General features: G+C 40.7%; 1 protein-coding gene across 1 annotated transcript; it reads left to right on the top strand.

The window, feature by feature from the left end:
• The first annotated feature begins 605 nt into the window (after nt 1–605).
• LOC124799012 (cytochrome P450 6k1-like) lies at nt 606–26,488 on the top strand. Its single transcript, XM_047262549.1, has 4 exons — nt 606–1,497; nt 15,766–16,002; nt 21,280–21,531; nt 26,300–26,488. The coding sequence occupies exons 1-4, from the start codon at nt 606–608 to the stop codon at nt 26,476–26,478; spliced, it is 1,560 nt and encodes a 519-aa protein (XP_047118505.1). The 3' UTR covers nt 26,479–26,488.

Below are 26,488 nucleotides of genomic sequence, written 5' to 3'. Positions count from 1 at the left end.
AAATTGCAAAGCAATCCATAAAGTGTTTTCTAAGATTTGCGATTTTGAAGAAACGAACATCTGCATTTGTATTTGTATATAAAATGTAGATGTTCCTAATCACAAATCTACCACTATTTTTAACCGATTGCTTTGAAATTTTGACACAAAGTTCCATTGGAATATGCATGTGCTTTTTTTATCTATTTTTAAATGTATGTAAACGTATGTAAATTTAATAACAGGAATGCATTTTTACAAAAAGTCTCACAAAGGTACACCATTATTGTATGTCATATATTAAAGAAATAGGTACCCAGAAACACTTCTGTATTTGAAAGCAACGTTGTGTCAAAATTTCTTTGCAATCGGTCTAGAACTTTTGTGGATACACTATTCTGGAATAACAAACATTTACATTTTTATTTATATAGATTCTGAATGTAAACCAATAAACTAATACAGTCACTGAAATACAGTTAACAGTCAGCTTTACTATTTTACATAGTTGTGGCGGTCAGTTGCTTGAGCAGCACAGAAAGTCATGTAAATAGTGAACATTGTAATGCATATAATCCAATCATATTAATGTTCTAATCCATTTTTTCTTCTCCATAGGAACCAAAATGGCTATCTTCTTCGATTCATGGGTGACTGAAATGTTGGCTGTACTGTCAACAGTTTTTGCAGTACTGTACATTACCTTCAAAATCAATTACACCTACTGGAAGAAGAAGGGTCTGCCATACTTGGAGCCGTCTTTTCCATTAGGAAATGGCTGGAACACGACACTAATGAGGAAATGTCCGGGTGAAGATATGAAAGACGTTTATTTTGAAACAGAAGGAAAGGACGTCGTGGGTATTTACTCATTAAACAACCCTCTTCTTGTTGTGAGGGATCCAGAGCTGATCAAAACGATCATAGTAAAGGATTTCAACTACTTTCCCGACCGGGGCATCTACGTAGACGAGGAGACAGATCACTTGACGGCGCACCTCTTCTTCCTCGGAGGAACCAAGTGGAAGGGTCTGCGCCAGAAGCTGACGCCCACGTTCACATCGGGAAAAATGCGCGCCATGTTCGGCATAGTGCTCGAATGCGCGCGGGTTCTGGCTGACGTCACACCTGCGGGCAGTGTTGTGGAAGTCCGCGAGCTGATTGCCCGCTACTCCACCGACGTCATTGCTTCCTGCGCCTTCGGCATCGACGTTGACAGCCAGCACAACCCCGAGGCGGAGTTCCGCCAGTGGGGACGGCGCTTCTTCAAGCCATCTGTCCGTTCTTACCTGACTCAGGCTCTGGGATTCTCTAATCCCAAACTGCGCAACCTGCTGCCAATACCCTTCACACCAAAGGACATCACAGAGTACTTTACACGCGTCGTTGATGACACAGTCAAACATCGAGAGAAGACTGGCGTCATTAGGAAGGACTTCATGCAGTTGATGGTTCAGTTGAAGAATATTGGATATGTTGATGACAGCTTCTCAATCACTGGGCAGAAGAGTACTGAACGTAAGTCTCCTTTCTCAGCGTTTTCTTCTTCTCTTCTTCTTCTCAACAAGGATCAGGCCTTCGTAACCTATCCTGGTTTCACATAATTTATTATCTTTCCTTGGGCTTCCCACGCTCCTTTCTCCGACTGGCTTATACCTACTTGCAATTTTTGGCAGTCTTCTTTCACTCATTATGGTCCAGATAATCTTTCCACTTTTTATGAAGCTGTATTTTATCATTTAGGTTGCATATTTCCGACACTTCTCTGGTCTCTTTATTTATAAATCGGTCTTCTTTAGAACATCTTTTCACAGATCTTAGAAATTTTATTTCCGCTGCTTTTAACTCTCTCTCTCTCTCTCTCTCTCTCTCTCTCTCTCTCTGTCTTTCTCTCTATTATCCATGACTCATTCCATTAAGCAGCCTAGGGACAGCCATTACATTACAGAATTTGAGCTGGACATCTTTACAGATTTTGTTCTGTAATGTTCTCCTTATAGTGCTGCATATCATTTAGAACTTATTTAATTTAATATTTATGTTCGTATTGTCGTCAAATGATATATTTTAGCCACAGCAGCTAGGGTCTTGTTCAATTAGCTGGTTATTTATACTTTATTTGGGCTTTTAAGGGGTTTCTTACTATGAACGCCATCGTATTTATTTTGCTTGTGGAAGTATTCAGATTATATTGAGTTGAGCACAGGTGCAACTTATGTAACGTTCTTTGAAATCCATCTTCTCTTTTGTCTATAAGCAGCAGATCATCATCGGATAGCAGCATATTAACAAGTTTGGTTTCTCCTGGGTCAACACATTGTGATGGAATTGAAATTGCCGCATATGAATGGTGCCATATAAATGTATATTAAACACCATATAACACTAATATTAAATTGGCAATACAAGGATAATGTTACTCCTTCGAAAGGAATTTGGTTTGACAGTGATTTTGTGAAATCTAAAGGTATTAGACCAATTTTGTTTCATGAAAGACTAGCAGTAGCAGAACAAACGGCTTTCACACCACAGTTCTATTAGTTATGAAGTAAACTCAAATTATTTAAAAGAAAATGCTCGTCACCCTAATTAGCCAAACTTGTGCCAAGTACTTACACTGTTCATGAAGAAAATTAACTATAGGGATTGACTTTAGTTGATATTGAAATGGGATGTCAGACAGTAGCACAACTTAGCAAGCATTTTAACAGTGATTTGATATGAACTAGGCAGAAGTAACATGAAATCGTTTGGCAAGAACTGGGTCTCAATAATACTTACCGTTTATACTTTAATGCTTGTAAGTTAATGACCATTACATGCAATTGATTATTGATGGTGGGGCACAACTAACTTCAACATGAGGAAACACTTTTAACTACAGATACGTGAAAATGTAAACACTGTTACAAAGCTGCACATTGATTTCCATGTGCTAGAATTTCCAATTTATTAGTCAGTAACTACCTTCAAGAATCAGAGTTTTATGCAAATAACTTTAATACTGTACTAAGAATGACATCTAAAGAAAATACTTTTGATCTTCCTTTGTAATTACATTTCGGTATAACTTTAACTATTGTTCCATAAAAATCACCTAGTGTACTTCCGAAAAAAGAATCACTGAATGTTAAAGAAATCTCCTGTTCAACAAAAGTTATCAAAAGTTATTCATTAAGGCAATTACTTTTCAGTTAAGTTAAGTAGTATAGTTGGAAACATTTGCGGCACTTGGTAAAAGACCCTGTCTCGGTAAATGACTTAAGGTTAAAATATAGGTCTCAACATGAAGTTCGAACAAAACACTGTTACTATTTTAGTAAGAAACTAAATAACTGATCAATTCAATTTTACAGCGTTCATTTTGAGACGAAGGTGATAGCTATGGCGATCTTCTGTGTCAACTAAAAAAGGCAGACAAGTCGTCACACCTCCTTTTGTATAAAATGCTCTGGAATTTCTCTTCTTAGTGCCGGATATTCATAGTTCAGAGCTAATCAATGCATGCCGTGAAAAATGAGCCAAAAGTGTTCCACATCCGGAGTAATATTCATTACTCTTATCGCTCCTCTTGCCTCATTCAGCACAAAAGTTGTAAACAGTTTGCAGGCTAACCACCAACTCACTTGCTCCAGGAAGGAGCCTTGCGGAATCCACCTTTTCCGTTCCTGCCAAGCCAGTTTCTTTGTGGAGGGACTTATGTCCAGGTTTTACATGATTACAAAGAAACTTTCCTTATGCACGAACCAGTTCTACAAGAATAATTTTAATATTTCAGAACTTTTGCAGAGCATTGCTTCCGAAATTACATATATGCATTATCTATAGTCACAAAAATTATTAACAATACAGTTTCATAGATGTTTCATCAAAGAATATGGTGCTACAGAGATTAAATTAAACCCGAGCGGACAAAGATATTATATAAGTAAAGTGAAATTGATAATAGTGTTACAAAGATCAGAGAAAGGGCATAGTTAAATCTTACTGTTCAATTTATAATTAATGTCTGATGCTCTCTTCCTTACTGCAGCACTATCTGTATGTTCAAATACAGGCTCTTCATTGCTGATGTAAAATGTTTACAGTGCCCATGTTTTTGGAAAATTTTCCATAGTATATTCCTGTCTCTAAAATCGATGATTGTGATGTGTATATCAGAAGCTTATATTCTCTACACTTCTGCATTATTGTCTTTGTTGTGTGTACATTATTTAAGCAAGATCTTTCTGTCCTCAACCCACACTGAACTTCCGATAACTTGGCCTTTGCTATGGGTTGCAAATGAGCATTAAGTATCTTAGCATATATTTTGTATCCTGTGTTCACGACAGTTATTTTCCTCCATTACTTTTGTGCTGGATGTAAGTCCTGTCTTGAAGACTTATACTAGATTTGTTCCCCTCCACTGCTCTAGTATCCTGTTTCCAAGCCAGCACATATTTGTCAAGTGCATAAATCGATACTGCAGTAGTATTTCTGGAATTGGATCAAGCTGTTTGTTTCCATCATCTGCTCTTCTTCCATCAACTGATTATCATTGCACTAAAGGTTTTTATGATTTTCCACCGAACCCTGACTTTCTGCTATAATTGTCTTCACAGTATCTCTCACCATCTTATTCAGGTTACTCAACAACAATTTATAACAAAAGTCTGTACACCCAAGCACAGCATTTTCTGTTTGGGTGACAAAACTATTCTATCAATCCTTATTACCGCTTTTGGTTTCTGTCATTGTTATTTTTATTTTTCTCTTGATTCTTCTGAGTCATTTTATATTAAATTCAAAAAGCATTTTGTTTTTCTCTAAATGTCTCTTTCTGTATTCCATATCGTTCTTATAAATTATTGTCTGATGTTGTTCCATGCTACGCCTATGTCTTCTATTGTTGGTATTTCTAACATGTACTTAGTCAGCCGTCTTTGATAAAGATCTCTTATTCTAAAATCCTGTCTCCTTTATACTGCTTCTCTTCCACTTTGGCCACAGAATCATTTTACTAACGAGTAGAAAATGATCTTTAAATTGTCACTTCCCCTGTAGACTCATGCATCCTGTACCATTCCCTTCATTTTTTCACTGACTAATACATAGTTTATTAGTGATCTCAGTTATATGGAACTCCAAATATATTCGTGTCTTTCTTTTTTGGAAAAATTTGTTTGTAATTTTTAGTTTGTTGTAGCTACTGAATGCTCTAAATTTTACTCCATTTTTGTTAAGGTGTGCTTCTCCATGTTTTCCTACCACATTTTCTGTTTCCATATTCCCCACTCTTGCGTTTAAATCTCTTGTCAGAGTTATATAATCTTCTTCTTTTCTTCTATTTCCTCCTGCAGTGTAAGACAGAACTACTCTGTATAGTCTACCCTTCATTCACATGATGCATATAGTCCAGCAGGGTGAGATAACCTCTTTCAGTCTTAATGTGGAGCAATAATTATTTTCTCATTTACGTATCTTGAGGATGTGAGGGTCTTTTACCATTTTTTGTCTTGTAATAGTTCAATTCCACCACTTACCCTGTTTTGGTGTTCTATGCCACTACACATCAGTATGTACTCAAGCCACCTTCGGTGCCGTTTACATTTTTTCTTAGTTCCATTAATCATTGTCATATTTACGTTTCTTTGTTTTTACTTTCTTTATAACTCAAGCTCCTTCACGTTGAGACTTCTCACATTCTATGCAGCAGTCGTCAATATATCGGCTCTGCCAAATCGTTTGCCTTTTTCCTAGCCTTGGTTGCGTCTATTGGATCTGTCTGTCTGTTTTCTATGAAACTTACCAGTGTTAGGTACCACCCCAAAGCAGGACCCGAAACCTGGAGGATCAGAGGTGTTTATTTTAGGGTCTCATCCCTAGGCAGGTTGCCTTCACGTGGCTTGTAAGGCCTGTTTATCCATGAAGTAAGCCTTCTGATTCAGCCTTTAGGTGCCACCTTTGTACATAATCTGGCTCCTCTGAAACCACATTACTCCTTATCCTGGTACCTTCAGAAATCTTACATTTATAAGTGTCAGCTTAAAACATTTTTGTGTCAATAAACCGTACTGTTGCTCTGCTTTCATTCATATTATAGACAACAAAGATCTCATTTAATGACATGAGATTTAATGTTGTAGATTACTAAGACATCATTGGTTGCTGCATTTTTATTCTAAGTCCTCAATGGTCAGCCCTACTACTTTAGACTTGTCAAACAAATTATTCATGTATCACTCTCGCAGTCGTAATAACAATTTTGGTGAATATTTTTATCTAGAATGTACTCTCACAACGGCAATTCATTCTTTAAGAATGATATTAATACCATTAAATTGCTTTCATGTTATCAGCTCCATCGTCTCTAGAGGTGTCACTAGGAATATGTAGTAGGACAAAAAAATCCCCTTTCTTAATCTCCTAACAGAATCTTTCTTCATTGATAGCAACTGTGTGAGCAGTCTCTCATCATACCGCAATTCATTCCAGTGATCAATAACTGGCATCTTAATTCCCTAAAGATGTTGTGCTTGGAAAAATATTTATCAATACACAACTTTAGTTGTTTTGGTTTCGCCATCTACAGTGTCTCTTGCTCTCATTCCATGCCATATTGTGGGGAGGTTTTGAGATACAACGCAGGATATTGGCACTATGATAAGGAAATTAGTGCTACGAACGCCCTTCGTCTTCAAAATATCCACGGGTGTGCTGCCAGTCTATGGTGTCCAACGGGCACAATATTTCGGCGATCGTACATGTCGCCATCATCAGGTGAACTGACGGACTGAGCTCCTGTGAACGTGCCGGCGCGGAGATGCATACGCTATGGCTGCTCAGAGGGAACTGGGTTCGGTCGCAGCGGCGGCCGATTTAAATACCCTCCGCCCGCGGCGCGCTCCCTCCGCCGTCCGCGCCCCGCGCCACGGTCGCGCGGTGGAACAGATTGCGACGGCGTCTGAGATGACGTCGGTGTGATGGCTCTGTCCGCCGTGGTCGTCACAACTATACGTTTGCTCGATTTACTCTTGATTAACCCAATCGCTGGTTAGCAAGCCTTGCTAAGATTATAGCCACAGTCACGGTTTATGAGGTCGTCATTGGTGCGAATTTCGATGGCCTCTCTAACAACGCTGTCCCAGTATCTCGACGTCTGTACCAGAATCCTCGTGCGGTCATACTCCATGGTGTGATTTTCCGACAAACAATGTTCAGCGACCGCCGACTTGCTCGGATACATCAGTCGAGTGTGCCTCTGGTGTTCACGGCATCGATCCTCGACGGTATGCATCGTCTGACCAATATACGACTTGCCACATTGACACGGAATCAGGTACACGCCGGCCTTCCTCAAACCGAGGTCATCTTTGGCGCTCCCCACCAGTGCACGAGTTTTATTTGGAGGACAAAATACAGTTCCGACCCGGTGTATCTTCAGAATGCGGGCGATTTTCCGTTCCTCCTGTTTTGTGGGTGAGGATTCATCTATAGGATTTTCCAACCCTACAACAGTATCTATGGTCCCTAACTCTGGGTCTGACCTTGTAATGTTTTCGTCTTGCTTGTTACTATTCGACTCCATCTTAAGCTGCTGTATTTCGTGCCTAATAGAAATGTTTATTAAACCAAGTATTACTTGTTTAACTCCTACTATTGGACTTTCTTTTGCTGCTTTGCAGGTTGTCGTCTTGAACTTACCAATTATGGTATATTTGTCTACAACAGAATTTTAAATTTAAAATTTTCTTGAAACTACAAGTTTATATAAAACACTTTTATTGCAGCCATTATTCTACAAACTTGGTAAGTCCTGTCACGGTCGCCACATGCGACCGAACCGCCGAATCTTTCCATCAGTAAATGGGGTATGTTCTCAACTGACTCGGTTGTTTTAACCCCTCCACTGACGGAATGACCCGCTTCCTACTTCCGTATGTATAAAGCCAATACGGACTTGTAGCTGTCATGCCTTAGCGCTTACTGCTACGTATTTTAACCGTAAATAGCTCAGCCCTAATGGTAAGAGGTAGTGGTGAATTCACGTTATTAATCTTTGGAGACAGCACAGCTGCCACAAACTCAGCTCACTTTTACTCCACTCCTACCCTCGCCATTGCACCACATTAACTAGGTGCTACATGGACCTTGCTAAATTCACTTGCGTATACATTTTTGACCGTTACTCGCCAGTATTTACCTAATGATTAGTACACTCCTAACCGGACTATTTCCCAAAGAGCTGTGATGATTGAACGGGTTCGATCCACGGCCTACAGTGCCCTACAGTTCACACGGTAACACTGCCTACCTGACCCACTTAACTTGGTAGTGAGCTTATGTATCCAATCACCACTGCTAGCAGCAGTGGATAATCCTATCAGCACGACGAGAGCGGCAGACTTACCATCGAATCCTCCTGAAAATACTTATAACTACGGTCGCCAGCTCTGAAGGAGCAAAAGAATAAATCAATTTTTTGGCTCGTTTCAAAGTGAAACGGCTTGAGTTGAATTTAAACTTAATTCTGAATATTACTATTTCTGATCATTCTAGATGATTCTACAAAGCAAATACTCTCTCAATTTCTGTGAGTTGGCTTGGTAATTACCACCAAGACAACTTATGCAACTTAGGTTAACAAAATTCTATCCTTCAACTTATTTAATGATTTTGGATATTACTCTTTGGACAATTGATATAGAATTAGTTAAGTGACTTTACTTGAAAGGTTACTCAGAAAAATTTAAGTAACTATAAATAGGCGACTCATTCTGCTGTGACCATTGCTCTTTTCAACATTCTTATACGCTAAAGTATTCTTCACCCAAAAGAATTGTAAACGAAAGAGGCGATGGTGGCCTCAGTCTGATTTCGCTACACTATGTTTCAGGTTACTACACTTTACAATGAACAACATGCGTCGTATTTTTACTCATTACTATATTCTGTCCTCTGCACTTGCATAAAAGAAAACTGGTATTCTCCTTTTACATGTATACAAAGTTCGACTTAACAATTGCAAGCAGTCTTGCCTTGGGTAGACGTATCGGTGCTGGTGGTGAGATGCATGTGGCTAACGCAGCTCTTCACGCCTCATGCCCTCAATGGCGGCTGGAACTACGAGCTGTAGCACTCGTATAAGTTACTGCACGTCCGCCATAAAATCTGGGTGCAGGAACTCTTACAATCAGCCCCAGTGGCATAGAGACGGCTTCGACAACCATTCGTCGCGTTCTACTCCACAAACGGCGACGATGTTCTCCTCTTCGCTGTTGCACAATCACTTTTGCGTGAGCACAGTTATGCACGTCCGATCGCGTCAACGCTCCCCAGGCCATTCCCTTGTTCAGTCCCTGTGTCTCCAGCTACCTCTAGCTACGCTCGTATCACCAAGAGTGGGGGCGTTCCCCTACCACCTTTTCACCGAAATCATTTAGTATTTAAGAATATTTATATTTATTACCCCGGAGTTCATACCAGTCATAATAATTTACTACTAGCGCATTATAACATTAAATCATACAGTAGTAACTTATAATTACCAAGAAAAAGAATACATTTGACTCCGAGAGCTTAGTGCATTGTCTGAGAGGCAGCGCTAATTCCCAGTTTCGCCAATAGATGGCATCAGGGTGCACTCCCTGGCAGTCTCACACCAGCGCGCCCGTTTCCGACGCGCAAGCTCCAAATTACTGTCAGTCCACCATCATTTCAGTTCCGTTACACATGCCCCACTTCTTATTGAAGTATCTAACAGTGATAATTCAATAAGAAGTCTCTCCTATAATGAATCTGAAATTTTTGTTAAGCTTTTTACCAAGGGTTTTCCCTTTCTTACTGATACACCTCGGTACTTATATTTCTTATTTAAAATTAAACACCAATTCTTTCTATCTTTCCTGCTAAATATTACATAAATGATTTACATATATTCTTTCCAATTTTCTTACTTCTAAACACAGTACACTTTAAACATCTCTTTTACAAAAATTTTAAATACACTTCTTTTATCTCAGGCAAGTAAAACACACGTTATGCGCCTATTACTTTAGAGCCCGTCCTTTTCACTTTACCTCCTCACTTTTCTACCTCTTCCACAACACTTATTTACACATCTATTAAGGCTTTCTTAGAAGCTCAGTCTTTCCCAGTCTGTTTAGTCTCTACTTAAACTAGAAGTTTCATTAGAATACTGCAACATATTTTAGTGAACATTTGCCTTTCACATAGAACAAAAGAAACAAAACTATTTACATATTGGTTTACTTTAATATTTATTTATATATTTATTTTCAATCTGGTAGAATTCGTAGTTCATACCTTTTGAGATCCACTATGTTTCTTACTCCCAGGCGTTTGCCTGTTAATGGGTACTCTAAATAATAAGCATTCACATTGGGTATGGACACTATTTTAAATGGTCCAATATATATATATTTAAATTTGCTGATCTCGTTGTTAATTTCACTTGACTTTTCATGTGTTTTTACAAGAACGAGATCACCTATTTTGAATTTAGGATTCCTTACTTTTTTGTCATGACTACGAATTCTCGCATCTGCTTGTTTTCTCATCTTGTCTTTTACTAAGTTCTTTTTACTATCATAATCTAATTCAACTCTATCTGGATATTCTAGTAGGTCTTCTGCTAGACTTTTACTTCTCGTCTTTTTTAGGATTTCTTCTGGAGTAAATCCAGTGCTCTCGTTTGTTAATGAATTCATGATTTCTTCGAATTCACTCACATACATGCCCCACTTCTTGTGGTTGCTATGGCAGTACGTCCTAAATAACTGACCTATCTTACGCATATATCTTTCTGCCGGATTGCTTGATGGGTGATAAGCTGAGATATGTACCACTTCTACCTGTTTCTCAGTTATCCCATCCTTCCACATTTTTGAGCAAAACTGAACACCATTATCTGATAGTATTCTCTTTGGCTTCCCTACTTTCACAAAATAATCACACACCATTTTATCATACACAGCTCTGGCAGTAGCTTTTCTCAAGGGATATAGCTTTATATACTTTGAGAAAAGTTCAACTGCTACAAATATGTACACAAAACCCCCCACGGTTTTCGGTAATGGTCCAAAGATATCTACTGCTACTATTTCTAATACTTCATCAGGTTTTATTGATTGCATGGGCCCTTGATTAGTTGCATTTGTTACTTTCGCCTTTTGGCATAGATCACAAGATCTTATCCTCTGTGCTACCCTTCGTGCCATGTTGTTAAAGGTAATGCATTCATCTAACTTATCGGTACACTTCCGTGCACCACAATGGCCATATGCCAAGTGAACATAATCTATCAGCACTTCAGTGTGTTGTTCCGGCCAACATACTCTCCACTTCCCTGGATTACTTAATCTTTGAAGATACAGTACACCTTTATGTATTTTATATGAAGCCCTTATGTTAGTTGCGTCCGGATTGTCAAACTTGACCTTTACTGACTTTAGTGCATCATCATCACTTTGATATCTTCGCATATTCCGACATATTTTCCTAATTTTTTCTCTTCCTTCCGCTTTTTTGAAGTAATTCACCTCAAAAACATCTTCCCTATTCTTTACACTTTCTAGTGTCTCACATCCTTCCGGTAATCTCGACAAAGCATCCGGTACTGCATGTTCTTTCCCTTTAACATACTTGATCTCTATATCAAATTGTTGTAAAAACAGCGCCCATCTGGTCAACCTGTTATGTAACAATCTGCAGTCCTTCAAAAATATTAAAGCTTTGTGGTCTGTATGGACCACAGTCTTATGTCCCCATAAGAAAAGTTGAAATTTCCTAAAACCCCATACTATAGCTAAAGCCTCCTTCTCTGAAACCGTATAGTTTCTTTTATACTTAGACATGGTTCTACTCGCAAATGCTATTTGTCTATGAGTTTTTTCCCCATCTATCATTACCTCCTGAAATATGGATACTCCCAATCCATAATCTGAACTATCTGTTGCCATGTGGAATGGTTCACACAGGTCAGGGTGCCATAACTTTATGTTTTTAGCCAAATTGTCTTTTAGCCAGTTGAATGCTGTTTCACATTCCTCAGTCCATATATACACACTGTTCTTCTTAAGTAGGTTGTTCAGATGTGGGCTATTGAACACCTAATCATCCACATACTTATGATAAAAGGAACAAAGTCCTATAAACTTGGTAGTGAGCTTATGTATCCAATCACCACTGCTAGCAGCAGTGGATAATCCTATCAGCACGACGAGAGCGGCAGACTTACCATCGAATCCTCCTGAAAATACTTATAACTACGGTCGCCAGCTCTGAAGGAGCAAAAGAATAAATCAATTTTTTGGCTCGTTTCAAAGTGAAACGGCTTGAGTTGAATTTAAACTTAATTCTGAATATTACTATTTCTGATCATTCTAGGTGATTCTACAAAGCAAATACTCTCTCAATTTCTGTGAAAAATCATTTAGTATTTAAGAATATTTATATTTATTACCCTGGAGTTCATACCAGTCATAATAATTTACTACTAGCGCTTTATAACATTAAATCATACAGTAATAACTTATAATTACCAAGAAAAAGAATACATTTGACTCCGAGAGCTTAGTGCATTGTCTGAGAGGCAGCGCTAATTCCCAGTTTCGCCAATAGATGGCATCAGAGTGCACTCCCGTTTCCGACGCGCGGGCTCCAAATTACTGGTAGTCCACCATCATTTCAGTTCCGTTACAGTGCCCTGATGTTGCTGACAATGGGGCGTAATGGTACCCCATCTTTGTGAACCTTTGGGAGTCCATATAGTCTAGGCGGTACCGGACCTTGGGGTAACAATTTCTTAGCGTCACCCTCCGGTAAATCTGCGTCCTTGTACATGGAGAACTTCGAGGAGGAAGCCCTGTCGTCATCCGTATGGAAACCTACTTGCTTTTTCCGTTACGTGGACGACACGTTCGTCATCTGGCCACATGGTATGGATAAACTCCTTGACTTCCTTACACATCTAAACTCCATACACCCCAACATCAAATTCACTATGGAGACTGAAACGGAGGGTAAATTACCTTTCCTTGACGTCTTGGTCAAGAGAAGGGCTGACGGCACCCTAGGTCATGGGGTGTATCGGAAGACAACGCACACTGTTCTGTATTTGCACGCAGACAGCTGCCACCACCCTTCACAGAGGAATGGGGTACTTAAAACTCTAGTACATAGGGCGCGCACTATCTCTGACGCAGAGAGTCTACCCCAGGAATTGGAACATCTGAGAACTGTATTTCGAAAAAATGGGTACTCAGAGTGGCAGATTCAACGTGCTCTCCGCCCAACCACTGCAGCGCAACCTGTTGAGGTGGATGAAGTGACGAGGGAGGAGGTAGGCACTGCATTTATTCCATACACAGGCGCAATCTCGGGGAAAATCGCCCGCATTCTGAAGAAACACCGGGTCGGAACTGTGTTTTGTCCTCCAAATAAAACTCGTGCACTGGTGGGGAGCGCCGAAGATGACTTCGGTTTGAGGAAGGCCGGCGTGTACCAGATTCCGTGTCAATGTGGCAAGTCGTATATTGGTCAGACGATGCATACCGTTGAGGATCGATGCTGTGAACACCAGAGGCACACGTGACTGATGTATCCGAGCAAGTCGGCGGTCGCTGAACATTGCTTGTCGGAAAATCACGCCATGGAGTGTGACCGCACGAGGATTTTGGTACAGACGTCGAGATACTGGGACAGCGTTGTTAGAGAGGCCATCGAAATTCGCACCAATGACGACCTCATAAACCGTGACTGTGGCTATAATCTTAGCAAGGCTTGGGAACCAGCGATTGGGTTAATCAAGAGTAAATCGAGCAAACGTATAGTTGTGACGACCACGGCGGACAGAGCCATCACACCGACGTCATCTCAGACGCCGTCGCAATCTGTTCCACCGCGTGAGCGCGGACGGCGGAGGGAGCGCGCCGCGGGCGGAGGGTATTTAAATCGGCCGCCGCTGCGACCGAACCCAGTTCCCTCTGAGCAGCCATAGCGTATGAATCTCCGTGCCGGCACGTTCACAGGAGATCAGTCCGTCAGTTTACCTGATGATGGCGACATGTATGATCGCCGAAATATTGTGCCCGTTGGACACTATAGACTGGCAGCACACCCGTGGATATTTTGATTATCAAATACTCCGGGAGAAACTCAAGAATCTCTTAGTCTTGTTCTGAATGAACGGTAATAGATATTTCTGCCATTACTAGCACTCATCCAGTTGTATCCATGTTAAAAGACAACATGTGACTGCATACCTTGAAGATTTAGGTAGGTAGTTGGTGTCTACTGCACTATACAACGATATTTTTAAAAAGTGATCCAAACACTGAATGCATATAGAGATCAGAAGTCGTGAAATAATGACGTGGCTCATATAGCAATCATTTCAATTCCTTTTTGTGTCCCAAGGTGCGGACTAAGCCCAGGTAATCGACGACATTTCCGTGGCCTTTGCATCAAACGCCTTAAGTAAAATTATGTTAGTGAATATGACAGTAACGAGAGCATGAGGCACACACTTTTGTGTTTTTGTTACTAATTACGGTGAGAATGGAAGCAGTGAACCCAGCAAGTTCAGTACTTTGTACAATCACCCTATCTTAAACTGACCCTTGACATGTTTACCAGTTATTCTTAGCCACCTTTCAGCTCACTTACACAAAGATTCGCGTATTTGTGAGAATACATCTGATTGCCATCAGATTTTGTCCCATGCATAGCACACAAGCTCTTCTAAGCTGTGTTCATTGCTGATTGGCGCGCGTTACACCAGATCGTATGGCCGGCTGACTACATCCGGTGTTATTCGAATGGCGCAAATCTTTCTGTTTGACGTCCCTTCAGAGACTTGCGCTTCGGTGAAGATGAAATGAAATTATTAATATCAGTGATTAAAGTCAGGTGAGTGGGGAGGCCTTGTTACTGAAACTCCGCAAAATAAATATTTCTTTAACATACTGTCCTACGAGATCAAGAAAAATTGGGTGGCTTCCATACGGTCTTCTACAAGGGTAACGTTCTCCAATAGCATGAGTAAATTTGCAAACAACACTTGTTAATTACTCTGGTGAAATGTGTGGCCTCGTGATTCCAGTCACTCATTCTACATACTGAAACAATTACACTAAATCGAAACAGATTATTTGATTCCGTGATCGATCGAGTATTTCACCCTGACCATAAGTCGTTATGTCAATTTATTAAATAATTCCATGTGGAACTCAACATATATGTAAATACAGTGCAAGCTACGAATTACACGTCTTCAGCATTCCGCTTCAGGACTCGGTCATTGTCAGAAACTGGTTGTAACTGACATTAGCATTAGTGGGAGAAGTACAAAGACTGTCAGCCGTAAGAAATAAGCAATGAGCGTCGTCCTTGAAACAAGTAAAATAGCCCATATCTTAACATAGCCATATTTCTTTACGGACATACCTTTATACCGCCTATTTTTAGTTTCACCAACACTGCCTCATAAGAGGATGGGACTAATTGCTTCAAACATCGTGTATAAATTATTATGTATCATATTTAAGACTACGAATTATTTTCTCCATATTACGAATTTAGAGATAATATGGGTTAGAGCTATGTTTTCTGCAATCATTACTGTTGGTATTACAGTTCGTTGTGACGTTAGAACATTCTGAAACCAATTTTCAGGAAGTGGCTTCTAACGATTCAATGTGAGATGGTGGTTCGTATCTTTAAGCTGATTTGTTTTATGGCACAAGTAACAGTCTGTTTACGAACATATTTTGTACCTGACAGAGACAAGTAAGAGGCTGACGACCAAGGAGGTGGCAGCACAGGCGTGGGTGTTCTTCCTCGCAGGGTTCGAAACATCCTCCACCACCGTAAGCTTCTGCCTGTATGAGCTCGCCAGACATCCGGATATCCAGAAGAATGTGCAAGAAGAAATTGACGACGTACTGAAAAAGAACAACGGCGATGTGACGTACGACATTATAATGACCCAGATGCCGTACTTGGAAAAGGTGGTGAACGGTACGTTGTGTTTTTCATTACTTTGATCATACGTTATTATAATTAAAGTAGGATTCTGAACACATTAATGGCCATTAGTGAAGGAGATCTTAATTATTACAAGTGGTATAAAAAAGTTACAATTATCACATCGAAAAAATTAAACTACGGAATTTTTTGTTTGTTTTTGTATGCAGGTATATATCTGCAGGTACACAATGAAATCGCCACGCCGCAATGTCATAGGAATCGGCTATTGGGACCAAACCAGAGTGATGCAGCCCATCTCTGTTTGACAGTGGCTGCGTTATTTTCTTTCGGCTCCACTAGTGGTCTTCTGCTGTAAGCTGGGGATTTCAGTGTGTACCTGGACTGAGACATGTAGCCGCAAAGAAATTTCAAATCTTTGGGATGATAATTAAAACATTATGTCTATCGTTGTGAACATCAGTCGAAACAAACGACGTAATTACGTAACTTGCTCCATATACTACTTTTTCACGTATTATGACACAGTTCACTTCTACAAAATGATCACTCACTGACGTCCATACACAACAGTATTGCTATGAAGATTTATGCTCATATCTTTACAATATGGGCCAATCACTAATGTACGAGAGGCGTTGAATAAGTAATGCAACGAATTTTTTTCAGAAAGCAGTTGGATTTTATTCAGGCTTCCGATACACTTTATTATTGCTCACTCTTTTGGCTAATAATCCTATTTTTAGCCCTCCGGTTAGCCGTGCGGTCTAATGCACGGCTTTCCGGGAGGGAAGGAGCGGCTGGTCCCCGGCACGAATCCGCCTGGCGGACTTGGGTCGAGGTCCGGCGAGCCGGCCAGTCTATTGATGGATTTTAGGCGGTTTTCCATCCGCCACGGCGAATGTGGCCTGGTTCCCCTTATTTCGCCTCAGCTACACTATGCCGGCGGTTGAGGCGCAAACAAGTTCTCCACGTAGGCGTACACCACCATTATTCTACCACTCAAACATAGGGGTTACACTCGTCTGGTGTGAGACGTTCCCGGGGGGGGGGGGGGGGGGGAGTTCCACCAGGGGCCGAAACGCACAGTAACCCTGGGTTCGGAGTGGGGCGCCGGAGGGGTGAAGTGGACTGCGGTACTCGTCGTGGGGTTGTGGACCACTGCGACTGCGGCGGGGACGGAGCGTCTCCGTCGTTTCTAGGCCTCCGGTTAACATACACTACAATACAATCCTATTTTTCAACGTAATCTCTGTTTAATGCGATGGCCTTGCACCGCCATACTGCGATGGCCTGTATGCCCGGATGCTACCACTCTTACTGGTTGACGTCGGAACGAAAGTCTTGCTGCGTCAATAACCTCCCCAGCGTCCAAGCAGTACTTCCTGCGGAGTGCATCCTTCATTGGGCCAGACAAATGGAAATCAGAAGATGCGAGGTGCTGGCTGTAGGGCGGATGAAGGAAAACAATCCAGTGAAGATTTGTTCTCCTCTTTGATGCGCAGACTTGTGTTCGGCCTGTGGTTGTCATGGAGAAGGAGAAGTTCGTTTGCATTTTTGTGGCGAAGAAAACGCTGATGTCAATTCTACAGTTTCCTGAGGGTGGCACAATACAGTTCAGAGTTGAACGTTGACCATGAGGGAGGACATCAAACAGAATAACCACTTCATAGTCCCAGAAGACCGTCGCCATTAATTTACCGGCTGAGGGTGTGGCTTTAACTTGGCGCCACTCCACGCATTGCCAATTTGTTTCCGGGTCGAAGAGATGAGCCCATGTTTCATCGCCTGTGACGATGTTAAAAAAAAGTCACGATCACCTATGTAACGTGCCAGCAGTTCCACAGAAGGTCCTTCGTTAATCTTTATGGTCTTCTCTTAGGCGGCGAGGAACCCTGCCGACGCACACCCATGAGTACCCAACTGCTGAACGAGTGTGTCAGGACTGCCGACAGACATATCCAGTTGTGTAGCTAGTTGTTTTATTAAGACCCGTGAATAACCTCGAACAAGTGTGTCCACACGTTCCAACATTGCAGGAGTCACGGCTGTGTGCAGCCGGCAGTCACGTGAGAGATCGGACATGTTTGCGCGATCTTGTTACGATGATGACAGACGCCTCACCCAACAACTCCCCGTGCTTTTGTTCACTGCCATGTCTCCGAAGACATTTTGAAGCGCATATGAATATCTGCGATACTCTGGTTTTCAGCAAAAAGAAACTCAACGATAGCTCTCCGCTCGAAACGCACCTACGTACAGCAACGTCACGTATCTGAACGTCATGGAACTATAGGAGTTGAAGCGGGAATATTCCACGATGCCCCACAACAAACACAACATTATGGCAGAGAAAATATATCTGTTGTATTACTCATTGAACGCCATCGTACGCGTCATGTCACGGACTGCGCGGTCCCTCTCGCCCGAGGTTCGAGCCCTCCCTCGGACTTGGATGTATGTGTTGTTCTTAGCATAAGTTAGTTTAAGTAGTGTGTAAGTCTAGGGAACGGTGACCTAAGCATTTTGGTCCCTTAGGAATTCACACACATTTGAACGCCATCGTATGGGCACTGCAAGCTGAATTCACGCACTTTGCAAGTGCAATAAAACCATTACATCAAGCAAAAGCACGAATCGAATTAACAGTCCACGAATCGTTTCTTCTCCAGCATCCCGTCCCTACCTTAAAACTTGTCTATGTGTGCAAGAAGACTCCCACTTCATCGCTGCATAGCATTACCTAATTCTGTTATTTGCTGTTTAGAGTGCTGTACCGTTAGGATAATATACCTAGGAACACATGTTTCTTGGCCGATGTTTCAATCTAATGACTCATTTTAGCATCACACGAAGGCAAGGCCACCAAAGACAGCCATTAACAGTTTCTGGCATTTTCTGCTTGTTTCGTTCTTGTGAGATTTGAGGTTACGTTTTGTGCAGCATTTGTCAGCATTTTTAGATCTACACAAGTAAGTGCCTTATAATATACTAACGCTATTTGTAAGATTTTATTAGTTCTGCAGTTATACAATTTCGTGATGAGCAAACTTCTACGTATGTGGGTTATTAAGCCATATTCCTTCGGCCGTGCACCATGTTGTACCTAACAACGGAGACAAGGTCTTCTACCATGGAACATGTGATATCTGCGAGTGGACAGAGTTTCTTTACCGTCTTAACAACTGGACCTGTCTTGAAAATTGAAATTTTACCTGTTTTCAATAGTTTGTATTTCAAAATGTTTCTGACTTTAAACTGGTTTTTTATAATGTTTCCCTTTAGTCTGCTTTCCCTTAATGATTATTGGTGTGTAATAGGGTAACAATGTAACAAATATAGTGTTAAATACAATACTGACAAGATTTTCCCAGTTGGAATAAAATGGTTCAAATGGCTCTGAGCACTATGGGACTTAACTTCTGAGGTCATCAGTCCCCTAGAACTTAGAATTACTTAAACCTAACTAACCTAAGGATATGACACACATCCATGCCCGAGGCAGGATTCAAACCTGCGATCGTACGGTTCCAGACTGTAGCGCCTAGAACCGCTCAGCCACACCGGCCGGCCCAGTTGGAACAGTTCGATATATTTGTTCCTAGGTACATGTTTGGGAAAAGATTTTTGCGAATAAATTTTTGTAATTTTAGAAAAAGAGTCACCACATTACAAGTGAAGCCGGCCGCTGTGGTCGAGAGGTTCTAGGCGCTACAGTCCGGAAGCACGCGGCTGCTACGGTGTCAGGTTCGAATCCTGCCTCGAGCATGGATGCGTGTGATGTGGCCGCAACATTAAGTTAGTTAGGTTTAAGTAGTTTAAGTCTAGGGGACTGATGACCTCAGATGTGAAGTCCCGTAGTGCTCAGAGCCATTTGAACAAGTGAATGCTATCATTTAAAGACAGAGTAATTGAATACATTTACCTTCTCTTGCACGGCTGTCTAGACGCGGAACACTGAAAAGTGCTCTAACAGGGTAGCGCACTTCTACTCTGCAACCAGGTACAACCTACATCCTATGTCCTACGTACACGTGCGCGCGTGCGCACACGCACGCACACACAGTCACACACACACACACACACACACACACACACACAAGAGAGAGAGAGAGAGAGAGAGAAGAAGGATGGAGAGAGGGAGAGGGAGGAAGAGAGAGAGACTATTTAATGCCGCATTTATTTCTTCATTTATTCATCAGAAAGAGCGAGAGTATTTAACGCCTTCCTGTGTTGTTCGTTTATTTAGCACTTTATATTCTTAACTGTTTCGCACAAAGAACCCTCTGCACTCACTGTTATCAGCCACAGAATGCTGTAACTACATCTTAAACCGTATTTTCAAATTTATTAATGGATTTGTGGCATCACCCATACACCATGCCTCAGACCACAAAAAGCAATAATTATGGATCATTTTTGCCAGTTATTTGTTACAATTCCTATAAGATTTATGATGAATTTTAATTCGAAGTTATTGTCAACGGTCCAGGAGCAGTGAATTGTTACTGTGTATGACTGGCTTAGTCAAGTTTAAGTTAGTGTTTTGACTAACAATTTAGTTTTATAATTGCATGGTTCCACAAATGGATACGGTTGATATAGAAAGAAGAACTTATACTTCGTCTCCCAAGTTTAAGCGTTTTCACTTGAATATACGCTGACTGCTGTTAATGAGTATCCTATTTTGTAGCAACCCTACCTTCCACTCCCTTCAATCTAACAGCAATACAGGCACCCAGAAGAATTAAAATTCCATCGCCTTCAGGCATTTTGTTAATTGTTCTGTATGCTACTCTCTTTTTTTACTCCTAATCAGCATGTGAAGTGGGCATGAAAACCTGCACAATGATGTTCGGTGTCTTTCACTCCTCCGAGAATAATTCGGAATATGTACTGCTCATGCTGTCCACTCCTAATACACACTTTGCTACACTTAATGATGAAAATAACAGGTACATCAGAAAGCAGGCCATAAAAAAACATGACATGGTACATAAATGATAGATGTATTTTTATGTGGGATGATGGTTATTAACAAACCGACAGTGACAAAACAGCACATATTGATACCTGCCTTAGTGCGTTTCGTAAAATACTTAGCAGTTGGCAAAGTCCTTCAGAAAACAGTTAATTGACCAAACGGTTTAGGACATAAAGATTAACACATCTTCTCTTTCTCTATTGTAAATACCACGCTTGTACATCCTTTGACTGCAATCGCTAAGGGAGATAAAACACCACATCGAGGACCAGTGTGGAATATTTATTAAAACACCTCCGTTTACATCGTTCCCTTTTTTCTTTCAGAAACCCTTCGTATGTATCCACCCGTTCCAGTTTTGAATCGCGAGGTGGTGCAGGACTACAAGCTTCCAGGATACGACTGTGTCTTGGAGAAAGGAACCAAGGTGCTCATTCCAGTCATGGGACTCCATTATGACAGGAAGTTCTTCCGAACCCCCGAGAAATTCGACCCGGAGCACTTCTCTGAGGAGCAGAAAGCATCCAGGCATCCCTACTGCTATCTACCCTTTGGCGAAGGGCCACGCATCTGCATTGGTGAGTCACTCCTCCTTTCACCTTTACTGTTCGTTGTTTTAGTTTTCCGTTCCTCAGTCGGTAACAACAGAACCCTTATAGGATCGCACTGTTGCCCTTTTCCTCAGGAGCGGAGGACAGAGAATCTGAAGTTAATGTCAGTTATTACAGTCTACAGTCCTTTAGTGGTGCTAATATTTGTAAGTCAATGGAATGAAAAGATGTGACCATTTTATGCCACATATTTAGATACTTGGAAACTCACTCATCAAAACCTATAATGCAAGATGAACTATCTATATACACTGTCAAATTTGTACAGAACCCACACAGTGCAAGTCTCATTTTCAGCTGTTCGGTTTTTTTACATAACTCATATGAAAATATTTTCACGCCTAGTGCACACGATGAAAAAGTATCACAACAACATTGATTATTAACATATGTGACACGTTGAAGGATATCCATGTTTAATGCAGTTCCTAACCAACTCACATCTGGTGTCAATTACGATTTGGCCAATATATCACGAAACGTGAGTACCTTAGGTAAATATATTTAGTTAATGTGAAACACCAAAATAATAAATCGTGCTCAATGTTCGATCACTACTATGGTTGTCGCTGTGGTCGTGAGGCCACAGATTCGATCGGTGCAACTCTCACCTTAGTCTATCCTGTTCGAGACTCGTCATCTCTGAATAACCAGAGCTACTTATACCCATTTCAGTCATGGCCTCTCTCTACAGTTGTTACCCCCACACTTCGAGAAAGACTTGATACCTTACATTTGTGTATAATCCGATCCCTTTCATTAGTCAAGCTATATCACAATTTCTTTTTTTCTCAACATCGTTCAGTACTTCCTCATTTGTTATTCGATCCACCAGTCTGATCTTCAGCATTCTATTATTCCCTTCTCGCATAGACTGTTTACTGTCCATGTTTCACTCCCGTACAAGGCTGAGCTCGAGCCAAATACCTTCAGAAATGCGTTTCTAGGATTTAGATATGTTTTCAATGTTGAAAGAATTATCTTGTTCAGAGAAGTTTTTGCTTAATATTCCCAGTCTTCAGTTATTTTTCTGACTAAATAGCCAAACTCAGCTGTTATTTTAGCCTCTTATTTCCTAATATAATTCCCTCAGCATCGCCAGATTTAACTCGACTAGTCAATCTTACGCTCCCTGTACTTCATCCACGTAATTTTCAGTTTTATACTGTGTAAAAAAATAAACCCGCTACAAGTCATCTACCAAAAGCTCTCACAGTTCGTGCTGTTTTGTGCACGAAACTTTACATCTAAATCACTTGTATGAACTAAAATCGAAGCGCCTGATTAAGTAAATGAAACTCACTGAAATAAAATGGGTGGAATCAATAGTGATACAGTAGCTGAAATGGAATCACACGAACTGTGGACCTGTAATGTAATGAATGTGTCTTGATAACTAAAAATCTGCCAAATCGGTATATCTTGAAATACGGCTCCACATTTATTCCGGAAAACTGGAATGAACAGCGTTGTTAATGGCACTTCTTCATTTGATATAACACTAATTTTTATATTTTGCTTTTCAAAGTTTTTTTCCTGGCGCTACTATGTATTTTTTGACGTTTAGGCATTTATACGAACATGTGACACGTAGCTCTTTCAGGAACTTGCATTACACTTCTCGTATATGGCCCACGCTCAGTCTGAGACCACAGTGCAGCGTGTTGATGTGAACATGATTATATGACATGCTTGAATCCCGGCATGTAAGAATATAAAGATGATTCGGTAAGGAAGAAGACTCAATATTTTCTTTGTTTCCTTTTTTCAGCATGTTGCCATTTAATTTCTCATGCCTATGTTTTTATTTATTTTTTTTCTCGTGAGCCTTCAGTACTTAAAAGTGATCCTATCTGTAGTTTCTGATGATAACTTAATGTTTTTTTCTATTCTTTTCTAATTTTTATGGGGCAGATTATCGTTGTCCTCTTTCTTCAGGACTACAGGACTATTAGTTTTGTTAACCTGCTCTCTTTTATTTGGTAGAGATGTTCTAAAATTTTTTATTTACTGACCCCTTTTCTTAAACTTGTCGTTGTGACGTTTAAATTGTGAACTTATTTACTGGACTGTCACATACATCCCGTTTCATAGACTTAAGTTTTTTTAAAAAAATTGTGCTTATATAGTAAGGCAAAATCAGATCATTGCTAAGTCAGCTGGTAATAAATATACTAGAGCTGACGGAGATCAAACACAAAATTTCTGTTAGGTGGATCTACAATACCTACTATCTCTCCATTCACTTTCGATGCATTTCTTATCTGTGTAGCATTGTGTGCATTTCGTTTTGGAGGGTCAAACAACCCTCTGCAATTCATCCACGACAGCAACTTATATATGACGGTTCTTGGTTGTGAAATAAATTATTTCAAGCTCTCAGTACTACTGTAATGAAATTTAAAATTGTCAAGATGGAGCATGCGATCTATTTGAAATACTCTATGATATTCGTAAATGCCTTGTTTGCATTTGGTTGACTCACGACTTTTCACAGGTTGTGCTTCTAATTAGTCATCATTAGAACTAAAAACCCAGAAAACACAAGGCTGCAAACTAAATATGAAAGCTATAAATGTTTAAAAGAGCGGGATAAAAATAAAAGTAAAACTGTGATCAGTGTGTTGTTGCGAACCTAAACAATATAAAGCAGAGGGTATACAGTCGTTATTTTGGTTTTATTTGTTAGGCAACCAATTTCGGCATTACATTATGCCATCTTCAGGCCTGCAATATCGAGTAACCCTCGTGTTAGAAACCGATGCAGCACTGTCAACTAGTATTGTGAAGTTCCCCCCCCCCCCCCCCACGGACATGTGCACTCCTTTGAAAGCTGTCAGCATCTCCAAGGAGCGCACATGCAGGTGGGAAAAAATCTTTACGATACCAGTTGACAGTGCTGCATTGGTTTCTAATACGAGGTTTAGGCCTACTCGTTATATGCAAGCCTGAAGATGGCATAATGCAACGCCGAAACTGGTTGCGTAACAAATAAAACCAAAATAATGACTGTTGGTATTTTATTATTGGAAATCGACCAGCACTCCAGACATAGGATGAAGTTACATTTATAATTTTGTAGGTACACTCAGCGGCATATGTGGGTACTGTCTCCACCATGTTTTGCGAATGGAGTTAGTAGTAATGAAGAAATAAATTTAAACGCCATGCACGATGAGGTAGATTCTCATGCATCTCAATGTTTATCACGTCATATCTCCCGAACTATGTGTTGTACAATGAAATAATAACGTAGGTAGTTCAGCAGCATATGTCAATACTGTCTGCGATATTTATTTCGAATAGCGTTAGTGGCAAAGAAGTAATAAATTTAAACATCATGCAAGATGCAGCGACTTGTCACGCATCTCATTATTTATGGCGCCATAAGTTCCGAACTATGTATCGTACACTGAATAATTTTGCACTTGTATCCAGTGGTATATTTGTACATTTCCTGAACCACGTGTCGTACAATGATATAATATTGTAGCTACATTCAGCGGCATATGTGGGTACTGTCTGTAAAATGTGTCGCGAGTACAGTTGGTAGTAAAGAAGTAATAAATTATGACGTTATGCTTTAAGCGGTACTTTTAATGCGTGAACAACTGAAAAGCAGTGTGGTGTGGGGTCACCGCCAGACACAACAGTTGCTAGGTGGTAGCCTTTAAATCGGCCGCGGTCCGTTAGTATACGTCGGACCCGCGTATCGCCACTATCAGAGATTGCAGACCGAGCGCCACCACACGGCAGGTCTAGTCTAGAGAGACTCCCTAGCACCCGCCCAGTGGTACAGCCGACTTTGCTAGCGATGGTTCACTGTCTACATACGATCTCATTTGCCGAGACGACAGTTTAGCATAGCCTTCAGCTACGTCATTTACTACGACCTAGCAAGGCGCCATATTCTTCAAGAATGTATTCTGAACTGATAATATTGTGAATCATGTACCGCCAAGAGCGACGTTCATCATTAATGTATTAAAGTTAAGTATGAAACTAATTCCGTCCGATTTCTGAATTCTAATTCCTTGTTATGTTCCAGACCTCACGTCAGTATAGTTCTTCCCTCCTCATGCCAGCCTGCGTGAGCTAAAACGCGTGCATTTCAGCCTCCTGCAGTAACACGGTGTTGGCTCTTCCGCCGACACTACAGTAAGCGTAAACGTTTTTCCTTTCATCATTTTGTAGGAGATGTCAGCGAGAAAAAATTTCATGAAGGTCTGAAATCGTGTGATGTCTGTTGCAAGTCGCCGTGTGATGTCTGTTGCAAGTCGCCGTGTGATGTCTGTTGCAAGTCGCCAAGTGCTCTCGTTCTGAAATAAAGTCTGGGAATTCACGTGTCGCGTAGAAAGCTTTTTAACTCCGATTCCAACCCCCACAACTTTGATAGGTAGGTAGTTCTTACCCACAAGGTGATTGTGTCAAATTTTATTTCAGTTTGCAATACTGAACTGAACCTAGAAAAGAATGGGGTGATTTGTTGTGTGGACTGTATTCATTACACCAGTTTTACTACTGGATTTCTCCGTTTTTGTACACTTAATTTCTCTCTATGATTGGTTTGACTCAGCACTAGTTCATTATAACGAAGTATTTTGAATTTCATTGCAGTCTTACGCGGAACGAATGAAATTCAGTTTTTCACTCATACCGACAATTCAAGACTGAAGAAAAGTAACATTATCAATTATATGTGCAACGAACTGATGGTACTTTTATTTTGTTGCAGGGATGCGTTTTGGGTTGATGCAGGTGAAGGTGGCGCTGGTACATCTGCTGTCGAAATTTGACTTTCTGCCCGTCGGAGACAAGCAGTCGAAGCTACGCATGGCTCCAAACAACATCTTGTTGACACCAATTGGCGGAATCGACCTGAGGGTGGAACGTCGTCGAATGGCTGCGTGCTGAAGATGAGGAT

Source organism: Schistocerca piceifrons, chromosome 5, assembly GCF_021461385.2.
Source record: "Schistocerca piceifrons isolate TAMUIC-IGC-003096 chromosome 5, iqSchPice1.1, whole genome shotgun sequence".
NCBI lineage: Eukaryota > Metazoa > Arthropoda > Insecta > Orthoptera > Acrididae > Schistocerca > Schistocerca piceifrons.
This window is presented reverse-complemented; position numbering and strand designations above follow the sequence as displayed.

Bases quoted from the DNA above. Each gene is read 5' to 3' on its own strand.
- LOC124799012 (XM_047262549.1), top strand. From the start codon at position 606: ATGGCTATCTTCTTCGATTCATGGGTGACTGAAATGTTGGCTGTACTG. The intron at 1,498-15,765 runs GTAAGTCTCCTT...TGTACCTGACAG, and splicing joins TGGGCAGAAGAGTACTGAAC to AGACAAGTAAGAGGCTGACG. The intron at 16,003-21,279 runs GTACGTTGTGTT...TTTTTCTTTCAG, and splicing joins CTTGGAAAAGGTGGTGAACG to AAACCCTTCGTATGTATCCA.